The 25,975-nt window shown below is 35.8% G+C and overlaps 1 protein-coding gene across 1 annotated transcript in view; it reads right to left on the bottom strand.

Moving 5' to 3' along the window:
• LOC122346749 (KICSTOR complex protein SZT2-like) overlaps positions 1 to 25,975 on the bottom strand; it is an 82,596-nt gene that overhangs the window by 47,850 nt on the left and 8,771 nt on the right. The window contains exons 10-43 of the mRNA XM_043241600.1: positions 25,701 to 25,932; positions 25,483 to 25,612; positions 24,533 to 24,678; positions 24,073 to 24,225; positions 23,059 to 23,173; positions 22,741 to 22,946; positions 21,619 to 21,855; positions 21,461 to 21,539; positions 21,292 to 21,380; positions 20,413 to 20,581; positions 19,380 to 19,494; positions 19,176 to 19,298; positions 18,542 to 18,742; positions 17,521 to 17,618; positions 16,478 to 16,616; positions 16,049 to 16,284; positions 13,869 to 14,083; positions 12,829 to 12,876; positions 10,907 to 11,034; positions 9,604 to 9,868; positions 9,347 to 9,518; positions 9,184 to 9,276; positions 8,083 to 8,161; positions 7,396 to 7,698; positions 6,834 to 6,972; positions 6,644 to 6,760; positions 6,492 to 6,561; positions 5,219 to 5,404; positions 4,875 to 5,138; positions 3,232 to 3,448; positions 3,016 to 3,090; positions 2,667 to 2,805; positions 1,150 to 1,267; positions 915 to 1,035 (exon numbers count right to left, since the gene is read on the bottom strand). Of these exons, the coding sequence (XP_043097535.1) occupies positions 915 to 1,035; positions 1,150 to 1,267; positions 2,667 to 2,805; positions 3,016 to 3,090; positions 3,232 to 3,448; positions 4,875 to 5,138; positions 5,219 to 5,404; positions 6,492 to 6,561; positions 6,644 to 6,760; positions 6,834 to 6,972; positions 7,396 to 7,698; positions 8,083 to 8,161; positions 9,184 to 9,276; positions 9,347 to 9,518; positions 9,604 to 9,868; positions 10,907 to 11,034; positions 12,829 to 12,876; positions 13,869 to 14,083; positions 16,049 to 16,284; positions 16,478 to 16,616; positions 17,521 to 17,618; positions 18,542 to 18,742; positions 19,176 to 19,298; positions 19,380 to 19,494; positions 20,413 to 20,581; positions 21,292 to 21,380; positions 21,461 to 21,539; positions 21,619 to 21,855; positions 22,741 to 22,946; positions 23,059 to 23,173; positions 24,073 to 24,225; positions 24,533 to 24,678; positions 25,483 to 25,612; positions 25,701 to 25,932 (5,217 nt within the window). The remainder of the gene's footprint in view (positions 1 to 914; positions 1,036 to 1,149; positions 1,268 to 2,666; positions 2,806 to 3,015; positions 3,091 to 3,231; positions 3,449 to 4,874; positions 5,139 to 5,218; positions 5,405 to 6,491; positions 6,562 to 6,643; positions 6,761 to 6,833; positions 6,973 to 7,395; positions 7,699 to 8,082; positions 8,162 to 9,183; positions 9,277 to 9,346; positions 9,519 to 9,603; positions 9,869 to 10,906; positions 11,035 to 12,828; positions 12,877 to 13,868; positions 14,084 to 16,048; positions 16,285 to 16,477; positions 16,617 to 17,520; positions 17,619 to 18,541; positions 18,743 to 19,175; positions 19,299 to 19,379; positions 19,495 to 20,412; positions 20,582 to 21,291; positions 21,381 to 21,460; positions 21,540 to 21,618; positions 21,856 to 22,740; positions 22,947 to 23,058; positions 23,174 to 24,072; positions 24,226 to 24,532; positions 24,679 to 25,482; positions 25,613 to 25,700; positions 25,933 to 25,975) is intronic.

Here is a 25,975-nt window from a genome sequence, read left to right as displayed (position 1 = left end):
ATATTTTAATTAATAGATTTTTACATTTTAAAAAAGTACAATATTTGTTATTTTCTTTCTTCTTCAACCTATATATATTAATCATTTTTATGATAATCATTATTTATTATTATTATAGTTACTATTATTATTATTATTATTATAGTTATTATTACTATAGTTATTGTTGTTGTTGTTGTTGTTATAGTTATTATTATTAAGAATTTATAGTAATATTGATATATTACCACAATGTTTTTTATATTCAGATTTTTTTTATTGCATTTTATCAGAGGGATAAAAAAATATAACTAAACAAGAAACAAGTAATACATACATATAATCGGAGCAATAAAAGGGAAAGATATGAATATCTCATGCATTTATTTTATTCAGTCATTAGAGACAACTATTTTTTAACTAGTTTTATTCAGTAATAATCAGTACTGGCTACTCTCCCATCTAATTTGGCATAAAAGACTCTATGTCTGATGAAATGAAAAGAAAATGGAAAAGCAGAGCAGATTGAGCTGGAACATTTGGTTCCGTAAGCTTTTCATAGATCTGGGAAAATAATATTTTCAGTCAAATTTAAGTCTTAAAAAAAATATGCAAGTGACTACAAGTGATTAAAAGAAAATGCCACATCCTGTTAAAGAGGTCGCGACCCCTGCTCTGGCATGCATATGGCTGCTGCATGTAGAAAGCTACTTGGTCCCATGGCATAAACGTACCTGGGCGCACTTTTTAGCGTGTAAATATGTTCCAACAAGTACATATCACCGCAGTTTCCAGTGTAATGCGTCAGGGTTCACATTAAACCCTCAGTACACATCTTTAAAATTTCGTTTAAATGTGGAGCATGTAAAAATGGTGCGTAATTTTATGACACCAGGCCGTTAGAAAGAGCGCGTGTCGGTCATCGGTCACTGTACCGTCAGAGTTGGTCATCCTGGGCCGGTAGGGCGACTCGTGCTTCCAGATATCCTCCTCGCTCTCAGCCACTAACAGAGAGTTGCACATGCGAATGTCATGCAGGTCCTGCAGCAGGAGGCGCTGTGGAGAAAATCAATGGAGCTTACAGAGCAGAAAAGAGCTTCCTGGGGTCTTTCTGACCCGAATGAGCTGCGAAGTAGACCAGAATTCATGCTGATAGCGAGCGCTCTTGACCTGGTTGACGATTCGGCACATTTCTCCAATCTTCCTCACCACCAGCTGATGAAGACGCAGGTACTCTGGGATCTCCTCCTCTTCCTCTTCTTCCTCCTCTTTCTCTCGGTTCAAACTCCTGCCAACACGATGCTCGAAAATTCACAAAGCTACAAATGGTTTTAACGTTCTCAGCTGGAAAATGCAAAACTCAGTTTTGTTTGCATGTCTGGGGAAAAGCATTTGCAATTTCAGCAGTATAAACAGACGAGCTGCTCATTTGTATGCTTCGTATATTCAGAACACAACTGAACACAAAAACTCATTTACAGACATAAAACTTACAAGGACAACAAAAACATGAGGCATATTCCCATGAATAGGTAACTAAACTCCATAAATTACAGATTTTTTTTTAGATCGTCAATTTTTTTTCTCTCATAATAATTTTGGTAACAGCTTTAAAGTCAACAATAAATGTTGTAAAATATAATGTCAAATAAAATGTTTTATTTATATATGCATATTTTAATATTATATTATATGAATATTATAATTCAGCAATGAAATCATGCTCAATGAAGTCATTTCAATTAATGAATAATAATCAAATAACAATTATTTGTACAAGTAAAATAAATAGTTTTTGACCATTTTGCATTTTATAAATAATAATTTAAAACAATATTTATATATGTGTGTGTGTGTGTGTGTGTGTATATACACACACACACTATATAAATGTATTAATTATATAAATAAAATGTATTAATTATTTTTTATAAAGATCATCAAGATAGATTTAAATAATAAATGCGTTCATAAATAATAAGTATATAATAATAAAATACATGATATGTATAGTTTATAGAAGTTGTTTTGAGACAAGAACACATTATGGTTTTAGGTTTTAGCTAAATTTGATTTAAAAGGTATTGATCCACCTCTAGTGTGTATATATAAAGATAAATATTATGTGTTTGTGTGTGACACACACACACACACACACACACACACACACACAACGATCATCCATGTCCACAAAGACTATGAAACAGTGACAAAACCATTTTTCTTACATTATGTTGTTAAAGAGGTTATATGATGTTGCTAAAAAGAACATTATTTTGTGTATTTGGTGTAATGCAATGTGTTTGTGGATTAAGTTTAAAAGAAAACCTATTATTTTCCACATACTGCTCATTATTGTCTCTCCTCAAAGCCTTCCAAAACTGGTCGATCTGTACAAAGCTCATCACTCAAAAAAAGCGAGGTGTGCTCTGATTGGCCGAATATCGAATAGGTTACGACACCAAAACATTAAAAAAACACTTTACCAACAAGGCATTAGTTGCATCCTGAGAAGACATAATTACTGATTTTCATGACTTTAGGGATCTTCTCCATGCACTAACAGCTTGAGAGAAGGGAAAACTTGATATGGCCCCTTTAATCGAGCCTTAAAATTGTCTTTTTGCTTGCGTTCGGTGCTTTCTGAATGCGAGTTTTACGACCCGAGCGTGTCTCTTTAGCAGTACCTGGCATGAGAGAAAACCTCCACTCTGTCCTGATGAATCCTGATGATGAGCCAGAAATCAGGCATGAGCGGCGTCTGTCTCTCCTGCTCGTTCATGGTGGGTCCGTCACACTCAGAATCACTGCTGCCTCCGTCATAACCTGACACACACACACACACACACACACACAGACACACAGACACACAGACACACACACACACACACACACACACACACACACACACACACACACACACACACACACACACACAGACAGACACACACAGACAGACACACACAGACACACACAGGGCCGTGAGGAATGACACCTGTGATGTTTTATCATGCTGTGTGTCGTGTGAAGCCTCACCGAGCATGTCTGAGTCCAGGCTTCCCTGACTGGAGACGACGCTCTGAACTCGACTGGGCCGCAGCTTCCCACTGCCTGAAAGAAACAGAAATCAGACTCCAGCGGCCCGTTTTACTTTGAGATCGTTCTAAGGGTCAAATTGCTAGCTTTTAATATAAAAAAAATAAAGCATATATACAAATAGGAAATAAAAAAATGATGAAATAAGACACTCACTGTGTGTGGTGGACTGCACGGACTCGGCCAGGCTGGCGGCGGACGGGGTTTTGGGAGGAGACGTGTGATCAGACGAGCGCTCGTTCAGGTGAGCGGCGCTCTGAGGTCGAGTCTCCTGCCCGGGGTCAGAGGTCTCGGAGAGGGACTCGCTGGCTGAATTAGCTGCTGCGGGCCGCGGGTCTTCATCAGCCCTCTGCGCTTCTCCACACTCCACCTGCTGCGGGGGAAAAACAGAGGAAGAAGAGAAGAACTGAAAGATCGGTCGATCACTGCAAACGGAGATGTTTTTGTATAATGATGCTGAACTGTGTAACTTTATCTCCAGCCTGTCTTCCTTCTAGTTTCATGTCTTGCAAACTGTACATAAAATACGATACATTTGAATGCATACATTTCATTATTTTCTTTTATCAGAAATGAGGTCATATGTTTTATGTTCTCTTTAAAGCTGCATTTCATTAAAAATACAGCAAAACAAAAATATTGTGAAATTGTTACAATTAAAATAAAAAAATGTTTTCTATGTAAACGTACTGTAAAAATGTATTATTGTGAATTTTCAGCATCATTACTCCAGTCTTCAGTCTCAAACGATCCTCCAGAAATCATTCTAATATGGCGATTTATATTATTATTATATTATATTTATAATTATTATCACTGTTGAAAATAGTTGTGCTGCCTGATATTTTTGTGGAAACTGTGATATCCTTTTTAATGAATAGAAAGTTCAAAACAGCAACATTTATTTAAAATAAAAATCTTTTGTAACATCATAAATATCAGTTTTTTTTTATCATACAGAACTTGTGACAATTAATGTTTTGTTGAAAAAGGCAATCCCAAAATGCACTGCAATTTCAAAAATACAGTTTGAGACCTGTATATTTTAATATATTTATTCAATAGCTAAAATCCTTGATTCCTTTTTTAAAATCTAACCCACAACTGACTACTGATTGTATTAAAGTATTAAACTTGTGAATGCATTAAATCATTGAATTGTTAGCTTAAAAAGTTAACGTATTAGTTCTACTGAAATCAGCTGAGTTAGGTCTCACGTGAGGAGCACCACGTTTATGCAGGGCTTTCGTTCATTTTTACTTTCCATTCAGACGGTATGATGATTTAGAAGAAAGCTGTCCATGTGGCAACAGACAAACAAGTCAACTTTGTTAAAAAGTATTCAAGTTGCATACGTGACCCAGGACCACAAAACCAGTCACTACGGTCAGTTTTTTTTTTAAATTGAGATTTATACTTTAAAAAAAGATGAATATTTGGCTGAAAATAGAACTATTTGAAAATCTGAGGGTGCAAAGCATATAAAGAAAATCGCCTTTAAATGTGTCCAAATGACGTTCAATGCATATTACTAATCAAAAAATGACGTTTTGATATATTTATGGTGCAAAATATTTTCACCGAACATGTTCTTAACTTGTTATCCTAGTGATTTTTGGCATAAAACAAAAAACAAAAAAAATCGATCATTTTGAGCCATACAATGCATTTTTGCCGGTGCTGCTTATGATCGCTTTAGTGCTAAAAGGTCATATGCATTTACTTAAAGCACACTTCTAAAGTTGAGTTTATAACTTTATTGTTAAATAAACGCAATGCATTTCTACAGGGATAATTACCTCGGTGTTGAGCTCTCTCTTCTTGGCCTCTTCTCTGTCTGACGTGCAGATGTTTGCCGACGCTCTGGCTCCGTCCTCGACCTCGGGACACAGGCCGCTCTGCCAAGACGCCGGTCCTGCAGCCGCGCAGTACTGAGCAGCGATGCTAGACAGCTGCCTCGCCGCCTGGAGCCTGCGAGACTGCTGGCGGCTCAGCGAGACGTAGTGGAAGTTGTGCTGCTCGGCGTTCAGCAGGTAACCGGGAAGAGATAACCTCTTGAACTCCTGCAGAGAGGAAGCAGGGACGCGTTCTTAAACGCCTGACCTTTCCCGGGGAGTCTCATCACTGATAACAGAGCTCAAACCTCTCGAAACTTCTCCAGCGACTGCTCGGGACCGAAGACGAACTGCAGGGGAACGAGCTCGCAGTGGCACTGCGGACGGCCGCTGGAGCGACACACGTGCTCCGACACTTTCTGCAGCGTAGAGGAGCTGATAACAGACGAGTGCCGTAGAGCAGAGACGATCTCGTCCTCCAACAGCCAACGGATCTGAAACGGGTCACAAGACGGGGTGAAGATGGTACGATTAGTTGCTTTTAGAAATGTACACATTATATATAAGAACAAAAACTAGACTAAAACCATAAAAAAGTAAGATACGTGTAATACAATAAATAAATGTGTGTGTGAGGGGGGGTTTATGCGGACACAAATTTGTTTAATATGTATGACAGAGGTATTCAATTTTGAAAACGGTTTATAAGGACATTGTTTATGTTTTTAAGTCTTAAAAAAAAAAAAAAAAAAAAAAACCACTAAATGGTGTTAAATAAAGTCCTGTAAGGGGTAGGTTTAGGTGTAGGGCAATAGCACATACAAAAACATATGGAGTCCTCATAAACCACAAACGTAATTGTTAATTAGTGGCATGCACTGCATTGCTAAGAATTTCAATTTCTCAATATTTCGATTTTTTTTCTACCCTTAGATTCCAGAATTTCCAAAAGTGGTATCTTGGGAAAATACTGTCCTACCCGAACAACTCATACATTAATGCAAAGCTTATTTATTCGGCTTTCAGCTTTATTTAGATGTTAGAAATGTAGAAATTTTTATTTCATAAAATTTCAGGTAAGGTAACATTTATCATTTTTCACTGGATATATATATATATATATATATATATATATATATATATATATATATAAAAAAACTTTACAATAAGGTTCCACATGTTATTAACTACATTGTTTACAGTATAATTATTATTTCAAACATAGTTAACTCGTTATTTCTAAATTAACAAATGTAACTTTATACTTTATTACAAGCATTAATTAATCATTGCTAATTGCACCATTTACCAATGCATTGTAAAAGTGAGCCAACCTGTACTAACAATGAATAGTTTCATTAACTAATTTAATTAAAATATATTTCTCACTGTTATTTAAAGTTAGCAATGCATTACTACAGGGACTTATTGTAAAGCCTTTCCAATAATTGCTTGGAAGGATGAAAACTATTCTTATTTAACACTGTAATAATTTTACATGATTCAAAATTGTAATGTTATTAAATACTATTATTAAATAATAAAAAAAACACTTAATTTTAAGTTAATTTTCACTCTCACCTCATCCATGGTGGCTAAAACAGCCGTTTTGTGGGGAATAGGAAGTTTGGACAGGGGATCTCCAGACATACTGCGGAAGACAAAATAAAAAAGTTATTACTCAAGATATTCAGCAGATGAACATGCATGTATGCCGAGCTTTGAACGCTCACCTTTCCGCACCGACCCCGCGCAGACCGTCCAGATTAGCCATGAGCTCCTCGTCAGAGCGGTAGGACGAGGGCTGTCCAGGCGAGCGGTTCAGAGACACGCTGCTCTCAGACGTGTACCTGCACAACATGTACGGAGGAGAATCAGGATCGAGCCGCGCCGTTCCAGCCTTTCAGCTTCGCCATCACTCACCTGTTGTGGTGGAAGTCAGGGGTCATGACCTCGATCTCCAGAGGTAGCGTGAGCACGAAGATATCAAGAGTGACAGACAGCTCGTTCAGATCCACCGACTGAAGACTCTCGGTGTTCTCAAGGCAGGTAATGACTTCACCTGTGCAAAAAAAAATGAATACAATTTTGTTACATTTTCGTATTTTTATGTTGCATGAACCAGGTTCATACTAATCAGAGGGATAAAAAAAGTCAATATATATATGGTTTCATTCTTTTTAATCAGTGACATCAGTTACGTTTTGTAAAAAAGGGGCATAATATGTCTCCTTTAAAAACTAACAAGCACTGCATTAAGTGAAATCAACCGGAGGAGTTGAATCATTTTACAAATGGCTTGAGTGTCGTTGAGAAAATAAGGCAAAAATAAATGCATATTAAAAAAAAAAACTTTGATCTTGCATGCGTTTCAACCAAAACCAATATATGAACCTATCATAACCAATCCATCTTGACTGACGCTGTTAGTGGACTAAACGCAATTCTGTTAAAGGGCTGTAAGCAGCTTCAGTCAGCGTCTCACCCAGACAGGTTGGCAGTGTTTGCGTGGGCATGGAGCCATGGCAGCTCTTCATGCTGACGGAGCAGGTGAGGTGAACAAACAGAGGCGGCATCTCCGTCTGCGGCCCCTCCACCTCCAGCAGAGAGTCTCCGTCCAGGATACTGAAGGAGTCCTCGTCCTGGTTCACCGTGTTGGAGTCGGAAGGAGACTCCCCTTCACCCGCTCCCTTCCCGCCAGCCTCCGCTCGGCCATTCCCACAGTCCTGGTACTCCACCTCCAGATCCGTGTCGCTCTCCGTCACGATGCAGCAGCCCGAAACATTCTCTGTGGAGGACAAATAGATACGGACATGCATGTTTTAATGCCCTTCTAGCATAAGAACAAGTTCACGTAAACTGATTTTTATGGAAAGATTCTATTAAAGGCCCTTTTAAATGTTCATTCATCAGTGCTATTGCACCATGGCTGTGCATGCACGGAAAAACTTTATCAAGCAGTAATATCATTGCAAACTTTTCACAATCCATCTGAAGCATCTAAACAAGTGTTTGAAACGCTATTATTTTCTTTATGCACGACTTGGTGAGAGATATATTACTGTTGATGGCACTGAATGTCTACGTGAACTTCATTAAAAGGGCCTGAGGTGGACGCTCAGATACAGCAGATATTAAAACGCAGCAGCAAACTGAACATCGAACGTCTAACCGTCTTCTGTGGCGAGTTCAGCTTCAGACACTTCACAGTCCTCGCTGGCTCTCCGCTCTCCCTCTCTGTCTGAATCCTCCTGCAGACGGTGAGAGAAAGGAAAAGCAAACCCATATGAGGTCCCATATACTATTCATATTTACAAAGTCCTTAAAAAGATGAGCGCTGATTTGACACTTGACTAGGTACCCGGTGTTTGAGCAGGTTTGAATAAAATAACGTTGGGTAATGTGTGCATTTAAAATGAAAACGCAATTTTTTTTAAAACAAACACTTCTGTAATTGTATATCTTTTAGTACATATTGTCATATAAACGTCCAGTCAGTAAGATGTTAATTTAGTAACAGCCATAATAAGGAAAAAAAAGATAATAATAATAATAATAATAATAATAATTATAATTATTATTATTATTATTATAAAAGTATTTTTAAACTATTTACTATTAATTAAAAATAACAAAAATAAATATTGAACAACAACAACATTATTATTTTTAAAAAGTATAGCATTATACTTTATTATTTATTATATAGAGCAAGAAAAAACCTTAAAACTTATAATATTTTGTAAAATACTTGGCAAATTTCAAGTGCATTTTTGTATAAATACAATAAAAAAACATCATCATATAATTTTAATTATTAAATATTCAAATTAATTGATGGATTTAAATGATTTACGGGTAATAATTTACAATACAGTGTGTGATTTGTTAACATTAATTAGTGTAATATATGTGTTGTTCATTGTTTATTCATTCTAGTTAATACATTATTTAATAATCTTTGTTAACGTTAATGAAAAGAAAGTTGTTCGTTGTTAGCTCATGGTGCATTAATTTGTGATTTTAATAATGCATTAGTAAATGCTGAAAACTAAGATCAATAAATGCTGCGTTCATTCTCAGTTCATCTTTATACTAATGTTATAATAACATTATCGTAAAGTGTTATCATTTGATATCTTATTAAACACAACAATAGAATATTTTGTATCTTTTTACCTCATCATGGTCTTAACATAATGAGCTGCTAAAATGTGCATTCAAAATTGCTGAAAAAAAAATAAAATAAATAAATACTGAAATGTTAACGCACCTCTTTTTTGGAAGATGGAAGGCAGTAAAAAAAATAATGCGGGTTGGACGGCACCGTCTTGAAATACTGAGCACCAATTTCCATGAATTTATCCTGTAAAGCAAACAGAATGCGATGTAGTATCCGCAACAGCCGTTTTAAAAAAAGCACGCGTCAGCTATACCTGTATGATTTTGTGTAGATCGGGATACACTTCACATTTCTGCTGAGACTGGAGGAGCGACAGAGGGAATTCTGGGATTCTTGGAGACTTGGGCTCGTTCAGGTCCAGCGGGGATGCGGGAGCAGAGACTTTCCCTCTGGAATCACCTTCGCTCGCGTCCTCCAGCTCGACGCTCGGGGAGGAAAAACACGAATAATACGTGAATGCAATGAAAACGAAGCTTTGACTCCCGCAGCGGCCCGCTCTGAGGTCAGTACCTGGATGAGGACACCAGCGTGGCTCTGTCGGCTCTGTCATCCTCTCCCTCTCCGATGATGAAGGTGGTGGGAGCGCGACCGGACTTGCTCGCGCCGACGCAACCGTGCAGCTCGTGGCGCTCGCGAAACACCCGCACGTGTCCGCAGAGCGTCTGCAGGAAGGAAGTGATGTCGATCTCCTGCAGAGACTCCTCGCAGTAGTCCATGGCCGTCAGCACGTCCTGAGAGCTCACGTTATACGACTGCTGAAGACTGCGATAAACACCTGTTAGACAGCACAGGCGGAAAAACTAATCAAATCACCTGCATTTTGCATATTTTTGTGCCCCATTTCAAATTAATTAAATATATTATGTTTATGAGCCAAAGATGATTTTATGTTCATAGAAAACACATTAAATAAGTGTCTTCTTTTAAGGTTTAAGGGTTTACGTTTTTTTAAGAATAAAGATATTAAGAATAAAAAAATTTATTTGGTTAAAATGTACCAAAACAACATGTTAATTCTGACTTGTACATATACATATACATACATATACATATATATATATATATATATATATATATATATATATATATATATATATATATATACATATATATATATATATATATATATATATATACATATATACATATATATATATATACATATATATATATATATATATATATATATATATATATATATACATATATATATATATATACATATATATATACATATACATATATATATACATATACATATATATATATACATATACATATATATATATATATATATATATATATAAAATGTGCAAAATATATAAAATAATAAGGAGCATATTCAATTTTATTGTGTTTTAAATTAGTAAAAATTCATAAATAATGAATATATTATAATAATAAATTCAATCGAAAGATGTCCATATTCAATTTTTTTCTTTTTGCATGAATCTATTGAAAAACTGGGACATATATTTGCTTAAATGCTTTTTAAAAACATATTTATTTATATTTTTATTTTAATTAATAATAAAATAAACATCATTAAAAAAATTCTGGGTGCAAAAATGAGAATAAGGTTCTTTTTTGAATTACACTTAATACCTAAATGTGCTTAAATCCTTAAAAGGCCTTTATTGTTTTTTATTAATTTACTTTTTTTTTTATTTAAAATAAATAAATACGTGTGGTAACATTTTACAATAAGGTTCAATTTGTTAACTACGTTAGTTAATTTGGGTGAACTATTCCTTCATTTATTTTTGTATTTATTTAAGCTTTATGCGTGCGCATGCATGTGTTTGCGCGTGACCTTTGACATAGCTCTGGTAGTAGTGTTCTTGCAGTAGACTGCAGTAGTTGGCCAGTTCTTTGTGTTTGTGAGGGTGTGTCATGAGCTCCGTCCAGGAGGAGGTGCTGCTGCGCTCCTGAGAGATTGACCTGCCAGACACACACACACACACACACACACACACCAGATAACAGCAGGCCACAATCTGCCAGACATTTCCTACAACACTACACCAGACAGCAGCCTAAAATAGCAAAGGCAAGCAGCGGGAGAAGTAATACTCAAGATACCAAAGTCAAACATTTATCCATGTCTATTATAGAGAAAGTGTTTTTCTTTGCTCTTTCTGCGACATATTTCAACTTTGTCATCAGACCAGACTTTTGATGCATTTTAATTCCAATGCAGGCATAAGGCAATTTATTTGCAATTATGAAAATTATGAAAATGCAATAGTGTTAGAAAACAGAGAGACAACATGCAACAACCATACCTGTCAAATGCATGCTTTCCGTTTTTCAGATTTCATTCATTTGGGTCTGTATTTACTGACTATAATACATGCAAGAAAAAAAAAGTCGCTTATAGAACCTAGAAAGTGCAATAAACATTTTTTTATTAATTATTTAAAAATATCCGTCCCTAATGGCCGGTCGAGGATGGGGTTCATTTTAATATCAGCGGCCAAGACATCAGTATTCCTGAGTGTTATACTTTATCGTGCAGCACAACAGCCCAGCGCAATGGGATTTCATTTATCTGCAGTCCAGCGGATCAAATATAAATGCTAGTCGTGTTTGCTGCTGAAGAGGACGGGAAAATATCAAACCAGCTTTAAAAAGCATGCAAAACAGATTCACAGCCTTGAAGCGACAACACCCAGGGTTTATACAGCATGAGTGTACCATTTCTGTGGTCAACAAAGCAGGAAAAATGCACTTAAAGGAAAAGCAAAGTGAAAAGAAAAAAAAAAGAAAAAGACGTTGAGGACACCAATATAATATAAGACTCTGAGTACCACAGAGACGGACAGATCGACGAAGACTGACCCCTCAAATACATCAAGAATAAAGGACATATGTTATACGTAACTATCATTTAGCCTCGTTTTGAATGTCTCGAGACGTCCTGAAAGTCTACATGCAGGGAGCGAACCTCCTAATTGAAATAAATACGAACACTATCAGTCAAACGTTTGGACACCTCTCCTCAGGCTTCATTAGGACTCTTTTCAATGATATATGGATGCACGGGACAAGTAAAAATGAATAAATTAATGTATTGGACCTTCTTCAGCTCTGACACTCATCACACATTTTCTGTCCAAACGTTTGACTGGTACCGAACATGGGAAGGCAGAGGAAACAACCCTCAGCAGGATATGAGGTCTTAAAACACATTAGTTAATACAGAACAATCCAGATCACCGTGCACCACAATATATAAACTAACGCTGAAAGGTTTGGGGTCGGAAAAATATTCTCATGCTTCTAAAAGTCTCTTCTTCTCACCAAGGCTGCTTTTATCGGATCAAAATACGGAAAAATCTGTAATATTACAATATATTCAAATTAAAAGATTATTACACATGTTATTTATTCCTGGCATGCGCTGCTGAATTTTCAGCATCATTACTTTAACAAACTTCAGTGCCTTCAGAAATCATTTCTGATTATGTCCTGGCTAAAAAAAAAAACTATTCAATGGTGATGCATATACAGTCTTCATATTTTAGGTCCTCATATCCTCGTGAGTCTTCAGTAGCCTAATATCCCCTATCATAGTCACCTTCGTAGAACAAAACCCTCCAGAGAAAAAGAAAGAAAGAAGGGTCATCCTGAAGGTGACGGGGGGCCGAAGCGGCCCCCGCAGACCCCCCACAGACCCCTCACACCCCTCCCGCCCCGCTGTAGGGCGCAGCAGGAAGCAGTAAGCAGGGCTACCTGTATTTGGGCTGCTGACTGAACTCCCAGGTGTCTGTCTCTTGAGCTCTATTCTCATCCAAAGAGAAACCAGACAGCATTAGGACAACCACATGATGCCCTCGGAAACGATCAAACACAGCAGCTCTCTTCCTACCTAGGGAACCTTATTAGACACTGGGATGTTCTCATAGCTTTTGCTGGTGCTGTACGTTTAGTGGCAATAAGAAGCTTTTCATTTCAGTTCATTAAAACTCTGAAAAAAAAACTGAATGAAAAACTTTAACTGAAATACAATATTTAATTTATCATATATTCTCATTTTCATTTAGTTTAACTTGAAACATCAAAACAACTAAAGTGAAACTAATCGATACAACTCTATAAGAATTAACCGATTTATTGCGATTAATCACATACAAAATAAAATATGATACGTGTGTTTACTGTGTATATTTATTATTTATATACAAATGCGCAAATGTATTCAAGAAGTATATATATATATATATATATATATATATATATATATATATATATATATATATATATATATAAAATTATTATAAAATATATGTAAATATTTTCAAAATATACATTTTATGAATGTTTATTATAAAAAGAAAGAAAAATAAAAGAAAATGAATAAAAATGACATACTATTTTAAATTACTAAAATGTTCAAAAGTTTAACTTAAATTACCAAAATAATTAAACTAATAATAACTAAAAATATTATTAAAAACTTATAAAAAAAAAGAAAAAGAAAATGTATAAAAATGGAGAACCCCGAAATACTAAAACTTTTAATTATATTATAGTGGAAACAAACAAACAAAATAACTGAAAAGAGAAAAAAAAATTAAATAAATAAGTAATATAAGTGCATTATAAAATGCTAACAAAAGCTCTAAAAGTATATTAAAATACTGTCACTTATAAGGTGCTTCTTTAGTCGAATGCAGTGGTGTATGTATGCAGTGGGATACTCTCTATGGCTGGGAACAGAGCCGATGTCCTGAGACCGTATGTGGTCTGTATGTGGGAGTGTGTCTCAGTACCTGAAGAAGACGTCTCTGTGCTGGCGTCCGGAGCGTGGGTGGACCAGCTGCTCTTTGAGCGAGTCCAGAGAGCAGTTGTAGATGTAGATTGGGCATCGGGGTCGTGCTGCGTCTGAACTGCTCTGCTGAGACGTCTGCCTGCCGAACGTGATGTGACAGTCTCGCTTCTGAGGCTCCACAAACTGAACACCGTCCTTCTCCTCTGAAGCTGAAAGACATCACAGAGAGTTATCGTGAATATAAACGACTCTATTAGACACTATTACTATTAGTTAATGTTTTAGTAATTGTGTTGCGAGCTTTTGCCATTTAGTTTTATTTTTTCTTTTATGTCTATACATGCATGTCCGTTTTAGTTTTAGTTCTTCTTAACCATAAATATGAAAATGAGAAATTGTGCCTCGTGTAATTTTTATTCAACTCACCTACAATTGATTTGGGAGACTTTTTTCCATTTAAATTAAATGAAATTATTTTATTTATTTATTGTTTTACATTTATAAGAACTTATTAACCTATTTATTTAAGATATATATATATATATATATATATATACAGTGGCAAGAAAAAGTATGTGAACCTTTTGGAATTTCATGGTTTTCTGAATAAATCTGTCATAAAATTTTATCTGATCTTCATCTAATTCATTGGTATTGACAAACACAATGTGTCTAAAAATAATAACACAAAAAAATTCCGATCTGTCTTGTCTTTATTGAACACAATCATTCAACATTCAAAATGGCAGTGGAAAAAGTAAGTGAAACCTTGAGTTAATAACTGGTTGACCCCTGGCAGCAATAACCTCAACCAGGCGCTTCCTGTAGCTGTGGATCAGACCTGCACATCGCTGAGGAGGAATTTTAGGCCATTCTTCCTGGCAGAACTGCTTTAGCTCTGTCATATTCTTTGACGCGTCTCATGTGTATGGACCTCTTCAAGTCAATCCATAGCATCTCTATTGGGTTGAGGTCTGGGCTCTGACTTGACTCCAAAAAGCGGATTTAGTTTTTCTGAAGCCATTCTGTTGTGGACTTGCTCAGGTGTTTTGGGTCGTTGTCCTGTTGCATCACCCACTTTCTACACAGTTTCAGCTGATGTACAGACATTCTCACATTATCCTGAAGAATTGTCTGATATACTTGGGATTCATCTTCCTCAATGATTGCCAAGCTGGCCAGGCCCTGATGCAGCAAAGCAGGCCCAAATCATGATGCTTCCTCCACCATACTTTACAGTTGGGATGATGTTTTCATGACGATATGCCGTGCCCTTTCTACGTCAGATGTAGTGCTGTGTGTTTTTTCCAAATAGTTCAATCTTAGTTTCATCAGTCCACAAAACATTTTGCCAATACTGCTGTGGAGTGTCAATGTGCTCTTTTGCAAACTTAAGGCGTGCAGCAATGTTCTTTTAGTAAGCAGCGGCTTCCTTGAAATGTCCTGCCGTGGATACCCTGCTTGTTCAGTGTTTTACGTTTGTAGACTATGAACAGATATGTTAGCAAGTAATGATGCCTGCAAATCTTTGGCTGTCATTCGGGGTTGTTTCAATGAGTGTTACATGTGCTCTTGGTGTCATTTTGAAATAAGAACAAAAAACAGTTCCTTTCATGTGTACGGATACCCAAATTGTCTCCATTTGTAGATTGTTTGCCTAATTATATTAAAAAGGTTATTCAAATAATTTGTAATAATTCATAATCAACAATAATCGTAGGTCCTCTGAAAGCTCTTTTGGCGAGGCATGGCTCAAATTATTTACATTTTTTTTTATCAGTCAAATAACTATAACTTAAATATATAGTTTAGATTATAGTATACTATAACTTACCTAGAATTTATTTGTTGTGTTCAATAAAGACAAGATCAGTTATTATTTTTAGATAACTTGTTTGTCAATACGAATTAGATGAAGATCAGATTTTTATGCTCATGGTTTTCACATACTTTTTCTTGCCACTGTATATATATAGATATATATATATATATATATATTTATCACACACACACACACACACATATATCAGTCTGGAAACTTTTATTAAAAAGGTTATTCATAATAATAATAATAATAATAATAATAATAGTAACAATGCCATTTTTACCTAAATCTACTTGTATATAGTTTAGATATAGTATACTGCTCTGTCCTGCAGTTATTACAGATAACTCTCATATTCTCTGGTTCTGGTTCAAGCTGCTCTGTCCTGCAGGCGTCTCTTCTGGTTCTGCTCTGGACCCCTTCCTGTCTTCTCCATGTTGACCAGTTCCAGCCTGTGGACCGTTGGCAGAGCCGCTGACGGAACCAGCCTGCGATTGGCCGTCGCCGTGACTACGGGTCTCCTCCTCTTCCAGGAGACTGCTGTTGATTGGAGGTTCGGTTTCCAGCCCAGAAGACATCAAAAGCTGCACATCTGTCAAAATAAAAGCGTAAATTGGAATTTAAAACACCTAAAATGCTTTTAAACAAACAAGAGCTTTCTAACATTTTCCAGATTGATTTGCAATGTAAGCGACTTAATGAAAAGCATTCAGATGTCTTCAGTCTCATGACGTGTGTAAAGGACTACTGAGCTCTAATCGGGGTGGCATTGACAGATGATGCACCTGTAAATGTAGCTGGCAGGAAAGTGAGCAGGATCTGCTGATGACTGATGTATTTGGCATAACATTTCCAGTGAGGAGATAAGCCATCCTGCTCCACGCCAGCTGGCTCGTCGTCTACCAGATCTGCATTACTGAAGCTCTGCCAGGAACACACACACACACACACACACACACACACACACACACACACAGTGACAACTCTGCCAACAACAGAAGGATAAGTACAATACTGTTTGAAAGTTTTTGGGTCAGTAAGACTTAATTTTTTTTATATAATAAATTAGCATTTTTTAATTTAACAAGGACACATTACACTGTTCAAACATAACAGTAAAGACATTTTGATTATTTTGTATGTTCCATTTCAAAACAATGCTGCTCTTTTTAATCATCAACGAATTTTGAAAGAAAAAAAAAAAAAAAAAAAAGCAGCACAAGCTTTTAATAATTAAAAAAAAAATCGTATTCACCAACAACTTTGCTAGTGAACGCTAGTTTTACTTACTGTACGTAGCACTAATGATAACTAACTCCGTTGCTAAAGTAAGCCTCATTCTGCCCCGACAGATATTTATATTTTTTTAATTTTCTATAAATTTAATGTCATAACATTTTTTACATTCAATTTTTCATTAAATTAAATTAATTTAAATTTGAATTAAACTTATTTTAATTAAATATTTACATTTAATTTCATTTACAAACAAGACACATCTTTTTTATTAAATTCAAATGTATTTATACTGAAGATACAAAAATAATGCAATTATTTAGTGTTTTCCCCTTTCATATAAGTGATGGACATAAGTGCCCGTCTAACCAGTAAGGCATACGGCAGGGTCACAGATTCTGTTCCCGGGCGGCATTAAACTGACGTTAAGTTTTCCGCTGTGGTAAAAGATGTGCGAGTTGTACATTTCAGTTTTATCTGTGAGGGGTCAGATATCATTTATGGGCCATTTATGTTATATGCAAATTACACCATTTGATTTACTAGTGTGTGGACTGGTCATGAGCGTGGCTGGGCTTTTCAGCTGATGTACCTGTAGTGTGCTTGAGGAGCCCGTCACCTCCTTACTGCTTCCTATAGTGTGGAAAGAAAGAACAGTGTCCTGCCTCTCCGGATGCTTCAAGCTCTCTTCTGAAAACACACACACACACACACACACACACACACACACACACACACACACACACACACACACACACACACACACACACACACACACACACACACACACACACACACACACACACACACACACACACAACGAGAGAAGATCAGGGGTCAGATTCTTCTCATGTCATTAGTAATTGCTAACGAATCAATTAAAGGTCATTTGGGATGTCTGGCATCCATTAGTGTGAAGCCTTTCAATTAGTGTGTTTTCAATCATCTACTTAGTCTAAACACATCGTTTCTCCTTCACTGAGCGTAACGCTATTCAATTTATCAAACCTTTAGCAAGACTACATGAAGACGACAGGCCAATGGTGCTTGTTCTGTTCTTCCAGATTAAAGAAATATATAATATTACAAAGGAAGTCTATAAGGCAAGCCTTTTTTATGAAGTGTGAAGTTCTTGAAAAAGTCTCTTCTGCTCACCAAAGCTGCATTTATTTGATCCTAAATATTATTACAATCTTAAATAATTTTATTTTCTATCAGAAAATTTGGTACAAATTTTAATTTATTCCTGTGCTCAATTTTATTATTAATTCGAAAGACATATCTTCTGCATTTATTTAATCAAAAATGCAGTAGAAACGGTAATATCGTGAAATATTACTATAATTTCAAATAGCTGTATGTTGTGAAATGTAGTTTATTCCTGTGATAAAAAGCTCATTACTACGACAGAAAACACACACAGATAAACAGAATTGCTGTTCAAGAAAAAAAATCTGTTGAAAACAGTCGAAAAAGAATGTTTTGTAGCATAATAAATGACTTTACTGTCACTTCTGATCCGCCCCAAATGAATAAAAGCATTATGTGTGAGTTTGGGATGCATGAAAGACATGTTATAGACATGTTAGCATTTAAATGAGCAGCCCAATCACCTTTGATGACAGGAAGTGAGAATGGAGCCACGTGACCGTCTCTTTCCCGCTCTAGGATGTGATGCATGAACTCCACGTGATCGCTGTCGGTCAGCGGGATCTCTCGGTCGCTGAGCTCGTTCTGCAGAGAGCCGTGGAAGAGGCTCAGGAGGATATCGTTGGGCAGAGAGGAGGCGCTTCGGGAGGCATCCGCTTGACCCTCTGTTCAAAGGTCAACAGGAAGAGAGTTACCCCATGTTTTACTCAGTGCATGAAGTTATTGTCTCTCAAAAGAAAGGGTCGACTCTGAATCATTGAAGCAAGTCGTTTTTAAAACCACTTGTTGATCTTTTTGTGTTGGTCTGAATGAAAATGAAAATTCATTTTTCTCAACTAGGTGCCACTTTTGGAGCATTAGAAGCTCATACGCACTGCTTCGAATGAAATCGACCAATCACTGGAGGAGCTGGAAAAATGAATCATTAAACGAATCGCTAAGGTAAAAATAAACACATTATAAGAAAACGTTTTTTGAGTTTAACCTGTTGTTTGGGACTCCCAAAACCAGTATGAATCTTTTAGAAGTTAAATAAGGCAGTGGTGACTGGTTTGGATATGAATGTAAGAAAGGACAGGACGAACACAGGAGTCGTACCTCGGCTGAAGGTGTAGAAGAAGAGCTCGATCTGCTGACACTTGGGCAAGAGTTTCATCAGGTCGAACTGGAAAGGCACAGTGTGTATACAGTCATCCGCAGCAGCGGTGGCCGGGATCTCGCCTGCAGGAGCAACACAAGACACCGAGCGTCAGATCTCAGACGACTGTGCGAGAGGAGACGGCTGGCGGCGCACACTCGTACCTGGAGCATCTCTGACGCTGCTCAGAGGACACACCTGCTCTTTATTCTGACACAGCTGGATGAGGTATTCGAAGGTGATCATCGTCGTCATGCACGACAGGTCACGGGGAAAAATCTGGGAAGCGAAAAAAGCTTTGACCGTCAGGTCTCAGTAAAAGTGAGTAAATACACATTATAATTAGCATGAAATCAAAACCAACCCCATTTACGTTATTAGACAGAATTCAATAGAGCACTATTATTTTGAATTCAATTTTACTTTTATATTTTCAGTTTTCTTTTTAATTTTAGGTAAAGAGTTTTTTAGGTGTGTGTTTTTGTAACAATTTTTTTTTTAATGTCTATTAAGTATTTATTATGCTTTAGTTTTTGTTAGTACTAGAATTATTATTTTACCTTTATATTTTCTGTTTTCCTTTTAATTGTACCATGATGCATTTTTGCAACTTATTTTTATTTTTTGATGCCTATTAAAATTTTATTATCTTTCAGTGTGTTGCTTATTTATTTTTGGGTATTTTAAAGCAAACAAAAATAAAAAATGTATCTTCAGTTCAATTCTTATGCTTTGGGGTTTTCATAACTTAAAATAATACAATTTAGACATACATATATGCATATATATATATATACATATATATGCATATATATATACACATATATATATATATATATATATATATATATATACATATATATATATATATATATATATATATATATATATATATATATGCATATATATATATATATATATATATATATATATATATATATACACATATATATATATATATATATATATATATATATATATATATATATATATATATATATATATATATATATATATATATACACACACACATATACACATATAAATATATATACATACACACATATATGCATATATATAAATAAACACACACAGCAAATAGCAAAAAAATGTTTTTCACTGGTAATCAAATATCTTGGTATCTGTTGTATCCATGATATTTAGATGTGTTAGTTTGGTTCAGTGGTGATCACTAACAGCCTGAGGGATCTCCTGGTAGGTGAGCTCGTGGAAGTGTCTCTGCTGCTCCAGAGAGCTACAGACGGCTCCGCTCTGAGGCTCCACCCAGCACTCCGTCACTAAACTCAGCTCCGTGTCCACATCTATAGCCTCCACCTCAGTGTCATTGTCATCATCTGTGGAGAAACTGGGGACACGGCGAGTCAAACCAAATGGACATTATAAGACACAAAAAAAGCCACTCTTCTAGTCTTTCATTTGTCTTACAATTAACGCACCTATGTAGTATGTGATCAGCCGGGCGAAGAATATTTGTACCTTTTTTTTTTACCAGCAATATTTAATATTTATATATATACATGCATGCATGTATTTGTCTTTTATTATGCCAGGCATTAATTGTTTTTATTTGACGCTATTTGTGACCCTGGATCACAAAACCTTAAAAAAAAAAATAATAATAATAATAATAATAATAAATAAATAAAATAAATAATAAATAAAAATAACAACAATAACAACAACAATAATAATAATAATAAATATATATATATATATATCTTAAATAGAACACAATCTTCAATTAATATCATCAATTAATAAAAATGTATTAATGCTTTTTTGCACAAATGAACTTTTTTTATTCTTTTTATGCGTATATTTAACGCTACATCATATAAAACAGTTGTAAATTCATTAAAGCCGTTGTATTCAGCATCAGACTCATTATTTTTGTATGCATGTTAAACTTAATATTGTCATACAAGTTTAGATTTATTAAAATCGTAATCGCACCGGTCTGCTCTCGACTACTACAGCATGGAAATCATCCCGCTGAGGATTTTAGCAATGAAACAAACTCCAGTTCTGGTTTGCACGGATGTGATAAAGTGTTACCTGTCCTTAGTAGAAGTGGAATGAGGCGGGAAAAGGATGTACTGGACTATGCAGGTGTGTTTGTCTCCGTCCAAATCAGCTGACGAACTCTGCATACACAGTTGTGGCTAAAAGTTAGAGACGCGTGCTAAAACCGCGATTTACAAGCAGAGCGCGTTCATACGTTCACCTGCATGGGCAGTTCTGCCACCATGTTGATGATACCCTCCCCGCTGGCGGCGAAGTGGAAGCCCTCCGACAGACGAATACTGTGCAGTCAAGAACAGCCATTAGAGAATTTAGACAACGCTGGTTTCCCAAAGATTCCCAAAGATGTCTAAGACTCACTCTGAGAGCATAGAGAGGATATGAGCGACGGCGTGCAGCGATACGGCGGTCCCCGGCCCGTTCTGAACGGCCCAAACCCAGCGCTGGTGCAGGAAGTAACGGGACAGAGACGCCATGGTGGAGGACGCCGTCCTGCTGGCAGCCATGCTGAGAGGGGCGCCCATGATGGGCGGCTGGGCCAGCGGCTCCATGTTCAAGATGAAAGGGATGCGGAAATCCGACGGGAGTTTCTCGTACCTGCAGGAGGAGGTCAGAACAACTGTTTTGAGTAAATCAAACTTTTGAAAGCTGTTGACTTGCCGAACTAATCAGAAGCCATGTTTTATAACTAAAGCCATTTTTAAAAAATAATACTAAAATATATAAAATCACAGAAATATTGGGTTAAAAAATTTGAAGAAAATACATTTAAATAGAAAAAAAAAATAAATCTAAATATTGGCATGGCAGTTTTTTCCCAGAAATAAAACACACTGAAGTAAAAAAGTATTAACATTACTAAAACCACAAGAAGTAATGCTACATGCTAAATGTATTTAAAAAAGTTCAAAAGTAAAAAAATTAACTAATTAAAATGAAATTAAAAAATATAAAAATTAAAAAGAATATAAAAAAGCATAAAACATACCACAAAATGAAAATGAAAACGAAACAAACTAATAAAATTACAATAAAAAAAAAAAAACTTTAAAACTTAAACAAAACGAGAATTACAAATAAAATAAAAAAAACAAATAAATAGTAAATAATTTCATTAATATTAATTAAATAACACTAATAAAATCAATTTTATTAACTGACACATTTGTGTGTTAATAGGTGAAACACATTAAAACAAGAAAAAAATATCTTTGCAATTTTCAGTTTACCCATCAGGAATTAACCGTAAAAGAGTCCATACGGTGTTTAAAATTAAATATGAAAATAGAAGTGCTCGGCGTCAGCCAAAAAGGAAAGCTGTCTCAGAGACTAACATGCACTAATGAATATTTACAAGAAGGCGTTTAGACAGAAAACAAGGTCAATGCTGGCTTCCTGTTGACTGTAGGTCTGTCATAACTTCACAAATTAAATTCAGATAACAGTAACGAGATCTATTAATGTTTATGTTACGTCACTGGCCTGATCAGTAGTTTTTCGAGGGGTTTGTTGAGCACCACCACACACGGCCGGTCAGACAGCGCCGGTTTGGCCGCAGGAAGAGGAGGGGATTTGGAGGGCGACGCATTACCCAGAATCTTCCGTTTGGTTTTTGGCGTGGCCTCCTTATTCTGGACTCGATGAGGGAACCGCAGCCTTAAGATCTGCTCTCGAAGTTCGTCCACAATCTACAGAGCGAGAGTCGGAGACACTTTATTCTGTTCCTTACAGAGCCGTTCTGAAAGCAGCTTCCACAGCAATCCCACGAGCTGAGCTCTAAAGTGGAAAACAGCACCTCACCTTGTTCCTAGTGTGTGCCAGAGTTCCTATCGGGAAGCCCAATCGCAGCACCATGCAGGGAGCTTTAGAGATCAGACGCACCAGATAGAAGGAGACGGGCGGCAACTCAGAGGCACTGTGGGAACAACGCTTGTTAAAACACTAATAAACTTCTCCGGAAATTTGAGACTCTATTATATGCACTATTATTTGCATTGCTATCTTGAATCAGTTTTATTTTTATATTTTCTTATATAAGCATTTGAATTAAAGTTTTAGTATTTTTTAAAAATATTTTAAATTAATATTTTGAATAGGTTTTTGTTTACATGTCTTTCGTCACATCTTAATTGAAATTTAATACAATTTATTGATTTATTGATTATGATTTTTTTATTTTTTTATTTTAATAGATCAAAGTAAACTGAATAAAAATAATAAGTGTTGCCTTGGCAGCTAGCTGAAGTATATATATATATATATATATATATATATATATATATATATATATATATATATATATATATATATATATATATATATATATATATTTTAATTTTTTTTCGTTTTAATATACTGTACTAAATCTAAACTCTAAAACATAATATATGATGAAAACTAAATTTCAAAATTTCATAAATATATAAATTTATATAAAATATATAATATAAATATATTTCATTAACATAAATAACAGCTATATATACACAGTAAAAATAAACAATTATAAATATAAAAATAATAACGAAATGTAAAGATAAGGGTTCATTCAAAATGTTATTAAATAATACAATATTTAAAAAAATAATAATAATAAAAGAACACTGGTCAACTAAAATGTCTCAACGTATTAGATTAAAAATAAATTATTGTTGTCTTGGCAACTACCTCAAATAAGTATGTTAAAAAGTTGTAAAATTCACTAAAACTAAAGCTGAAATAAAAATCAGTAACAGTATAAATACTAGTAAAATTAGACTGGTCATGAGAATGATTCTTGTTGAAACGGTGCTCTGTAATATAGTACACATGCACCTGTAAATAAGTTTGATGTATGAGTATCCCTCCACCAGGACGAAACTGCTCCAGTCCCTGAGCAGCGAGGTGAGCGCCGAGTGAGAGATACGGCACTGGATGGTGCTGAAGCGACCGTTACTGCCAGCGTTGTGCACGTGCTTCGGGACCGGGCTGAGCAAAGAGACGGGAAGAAACACAGAGTCAGGAAAACGGTTTACGGCCCTCGGGATTTAAAGCACACCACTGAATAAAAAAATATATAAAAGGTAACTTTTTCTCATGCAATTGCGAGATATAAACTCAACTGAACTCCACGACTTTAAAACTCGCAGTCAAAAAATAAAAATTAAAAAAAATCTGAATTATGATATCAAATTCTCACAATTCTGATTCACGATAACCTTTCAGTGGCCTTAACGGGCTTCTGTGCAAACACTGACATTTTCATACCAACTCATATTGTTTTGCGTTCACTCACATGTCATGCTCCAGAATGATAGCGATGCGATGCATGTGCAGCCAGCGCTGCCAGAAGTTAGCGTCCATGGACAGGATGGGCTTCCAGTAGGAGGCGAACTGTGATTGGCTGGAGTCTTTAGAGCCACTGTGCTGGAGGGAGAGGACCTGATGGAGAACAGGATTGTTAATATAACCAACACACAACAAAAATATATTTCTACAGTTTATGTAATAGAAAAGACTTTTTTTTCCCCACTGTTTGGATTCAATATGATTTTTAAAAACATCTTTTTGCTCACAAGAGCTGCATTTATTTAATCACAAATGCGGTAAAATTGTGAAATATTATTATAATTTCAAATCACCGTTTTCTACGTAAATATGTCGTGAAGTGTTATTTATTTTTGCCATCAAAGCTGATTTTTCAGCATCAATAATTGACTAATCCTTCAGAAATCTAATATGTTGATTTGCTGCTTAATAAACATTTCTGATTATTCTCAACGTCGAAAAGAGCCGTGCCGCTTTACATATTTGTGAAAAGTGTGATACGTTTTTCAGGGTTCTTTGATAAACAGAATGTCACTAAAATCACTAAGACTAAATGTAAAAATTTCAAAACATAAAATAACAAGTAACAGCTATATATACATATTAAAAATAAAAATTATAAATATAAAAATAATAATGAAATGTTAAGATAAGGGTTCATTCAAAATGTTATTAAATAATACACATATTTAAAAAATAATAATAATAAAAGAACACTGGTCAACTAAAATGTCTCAACGTATTCGATTAAAAATAAACAGAATAAAAATTATTCTTTGATAATCCAAATGTTTATACGAAATCTTTACTAAGCCCTTGCTGTCAGTTTTGATCAATTTCATGCATCCTTGGTGAAAACAAATCACAGCTGACCCCAAACTGCTGGAACTTCTATTTTTGTCTTGCATCAGTTCTCACCGGCGTGGTGGATCCAGGTGGGATGTAAAACAGAGGAACCCCATTTTTCGTGCTTTCGGGGATGGTGTAGTGTTCTGGGATGGAATTAAAGGACTGCAGGTGCACCAACATTTGGTCTGTCTGATTTATGCTGTTGAGGAGGAGCAATACACAGCATTACTTCACATAAAACAGAGAGCAGGGCATCTCAAAAAAAGCGAAAGCGTCAGAAACCGGACCTCTGCAGAGTGTTCCAGAAGCGGCGGATGACAGACGTCCGGTAGGGGCTCGTGATGGGTTTCCTCATGGTGCAGCTGATGTCGTGGAGGATGTCGTAGCTGCCCTCGATGGTCACCTCCACCCAGGTGGTGCGTTTGACTGGATTCAGGGGCCAGGACGCCACGGCGAGGTACTCGACGCGCATGTTATGCTTCCAGAGGAGGACCAGCTTCACCTCCAGCTGACTTCCTCCTTACAGAGAGACGCGATTGTTTCGAGATCAGGCTTGCATTAG

Source organism: Puntigrus tetrazona, chromosome 6 (genome assembly GCF_018831695.1).
Source record: "Puntigrus tetrazona isolate hp1 chromosome 6, ASM1883169v1, whole genome shotgun sequence".
Classification (NCBI taxonomy): Eukaryota; Metazoa; Chordata; class Actinopteri; order Cypriniformes; family Cyprinidae; genus Puntigrus; species Puntigrus tetrazona.
This window is presented reverse-complemented; position numbering and strand designations above follow the sequence as displayed.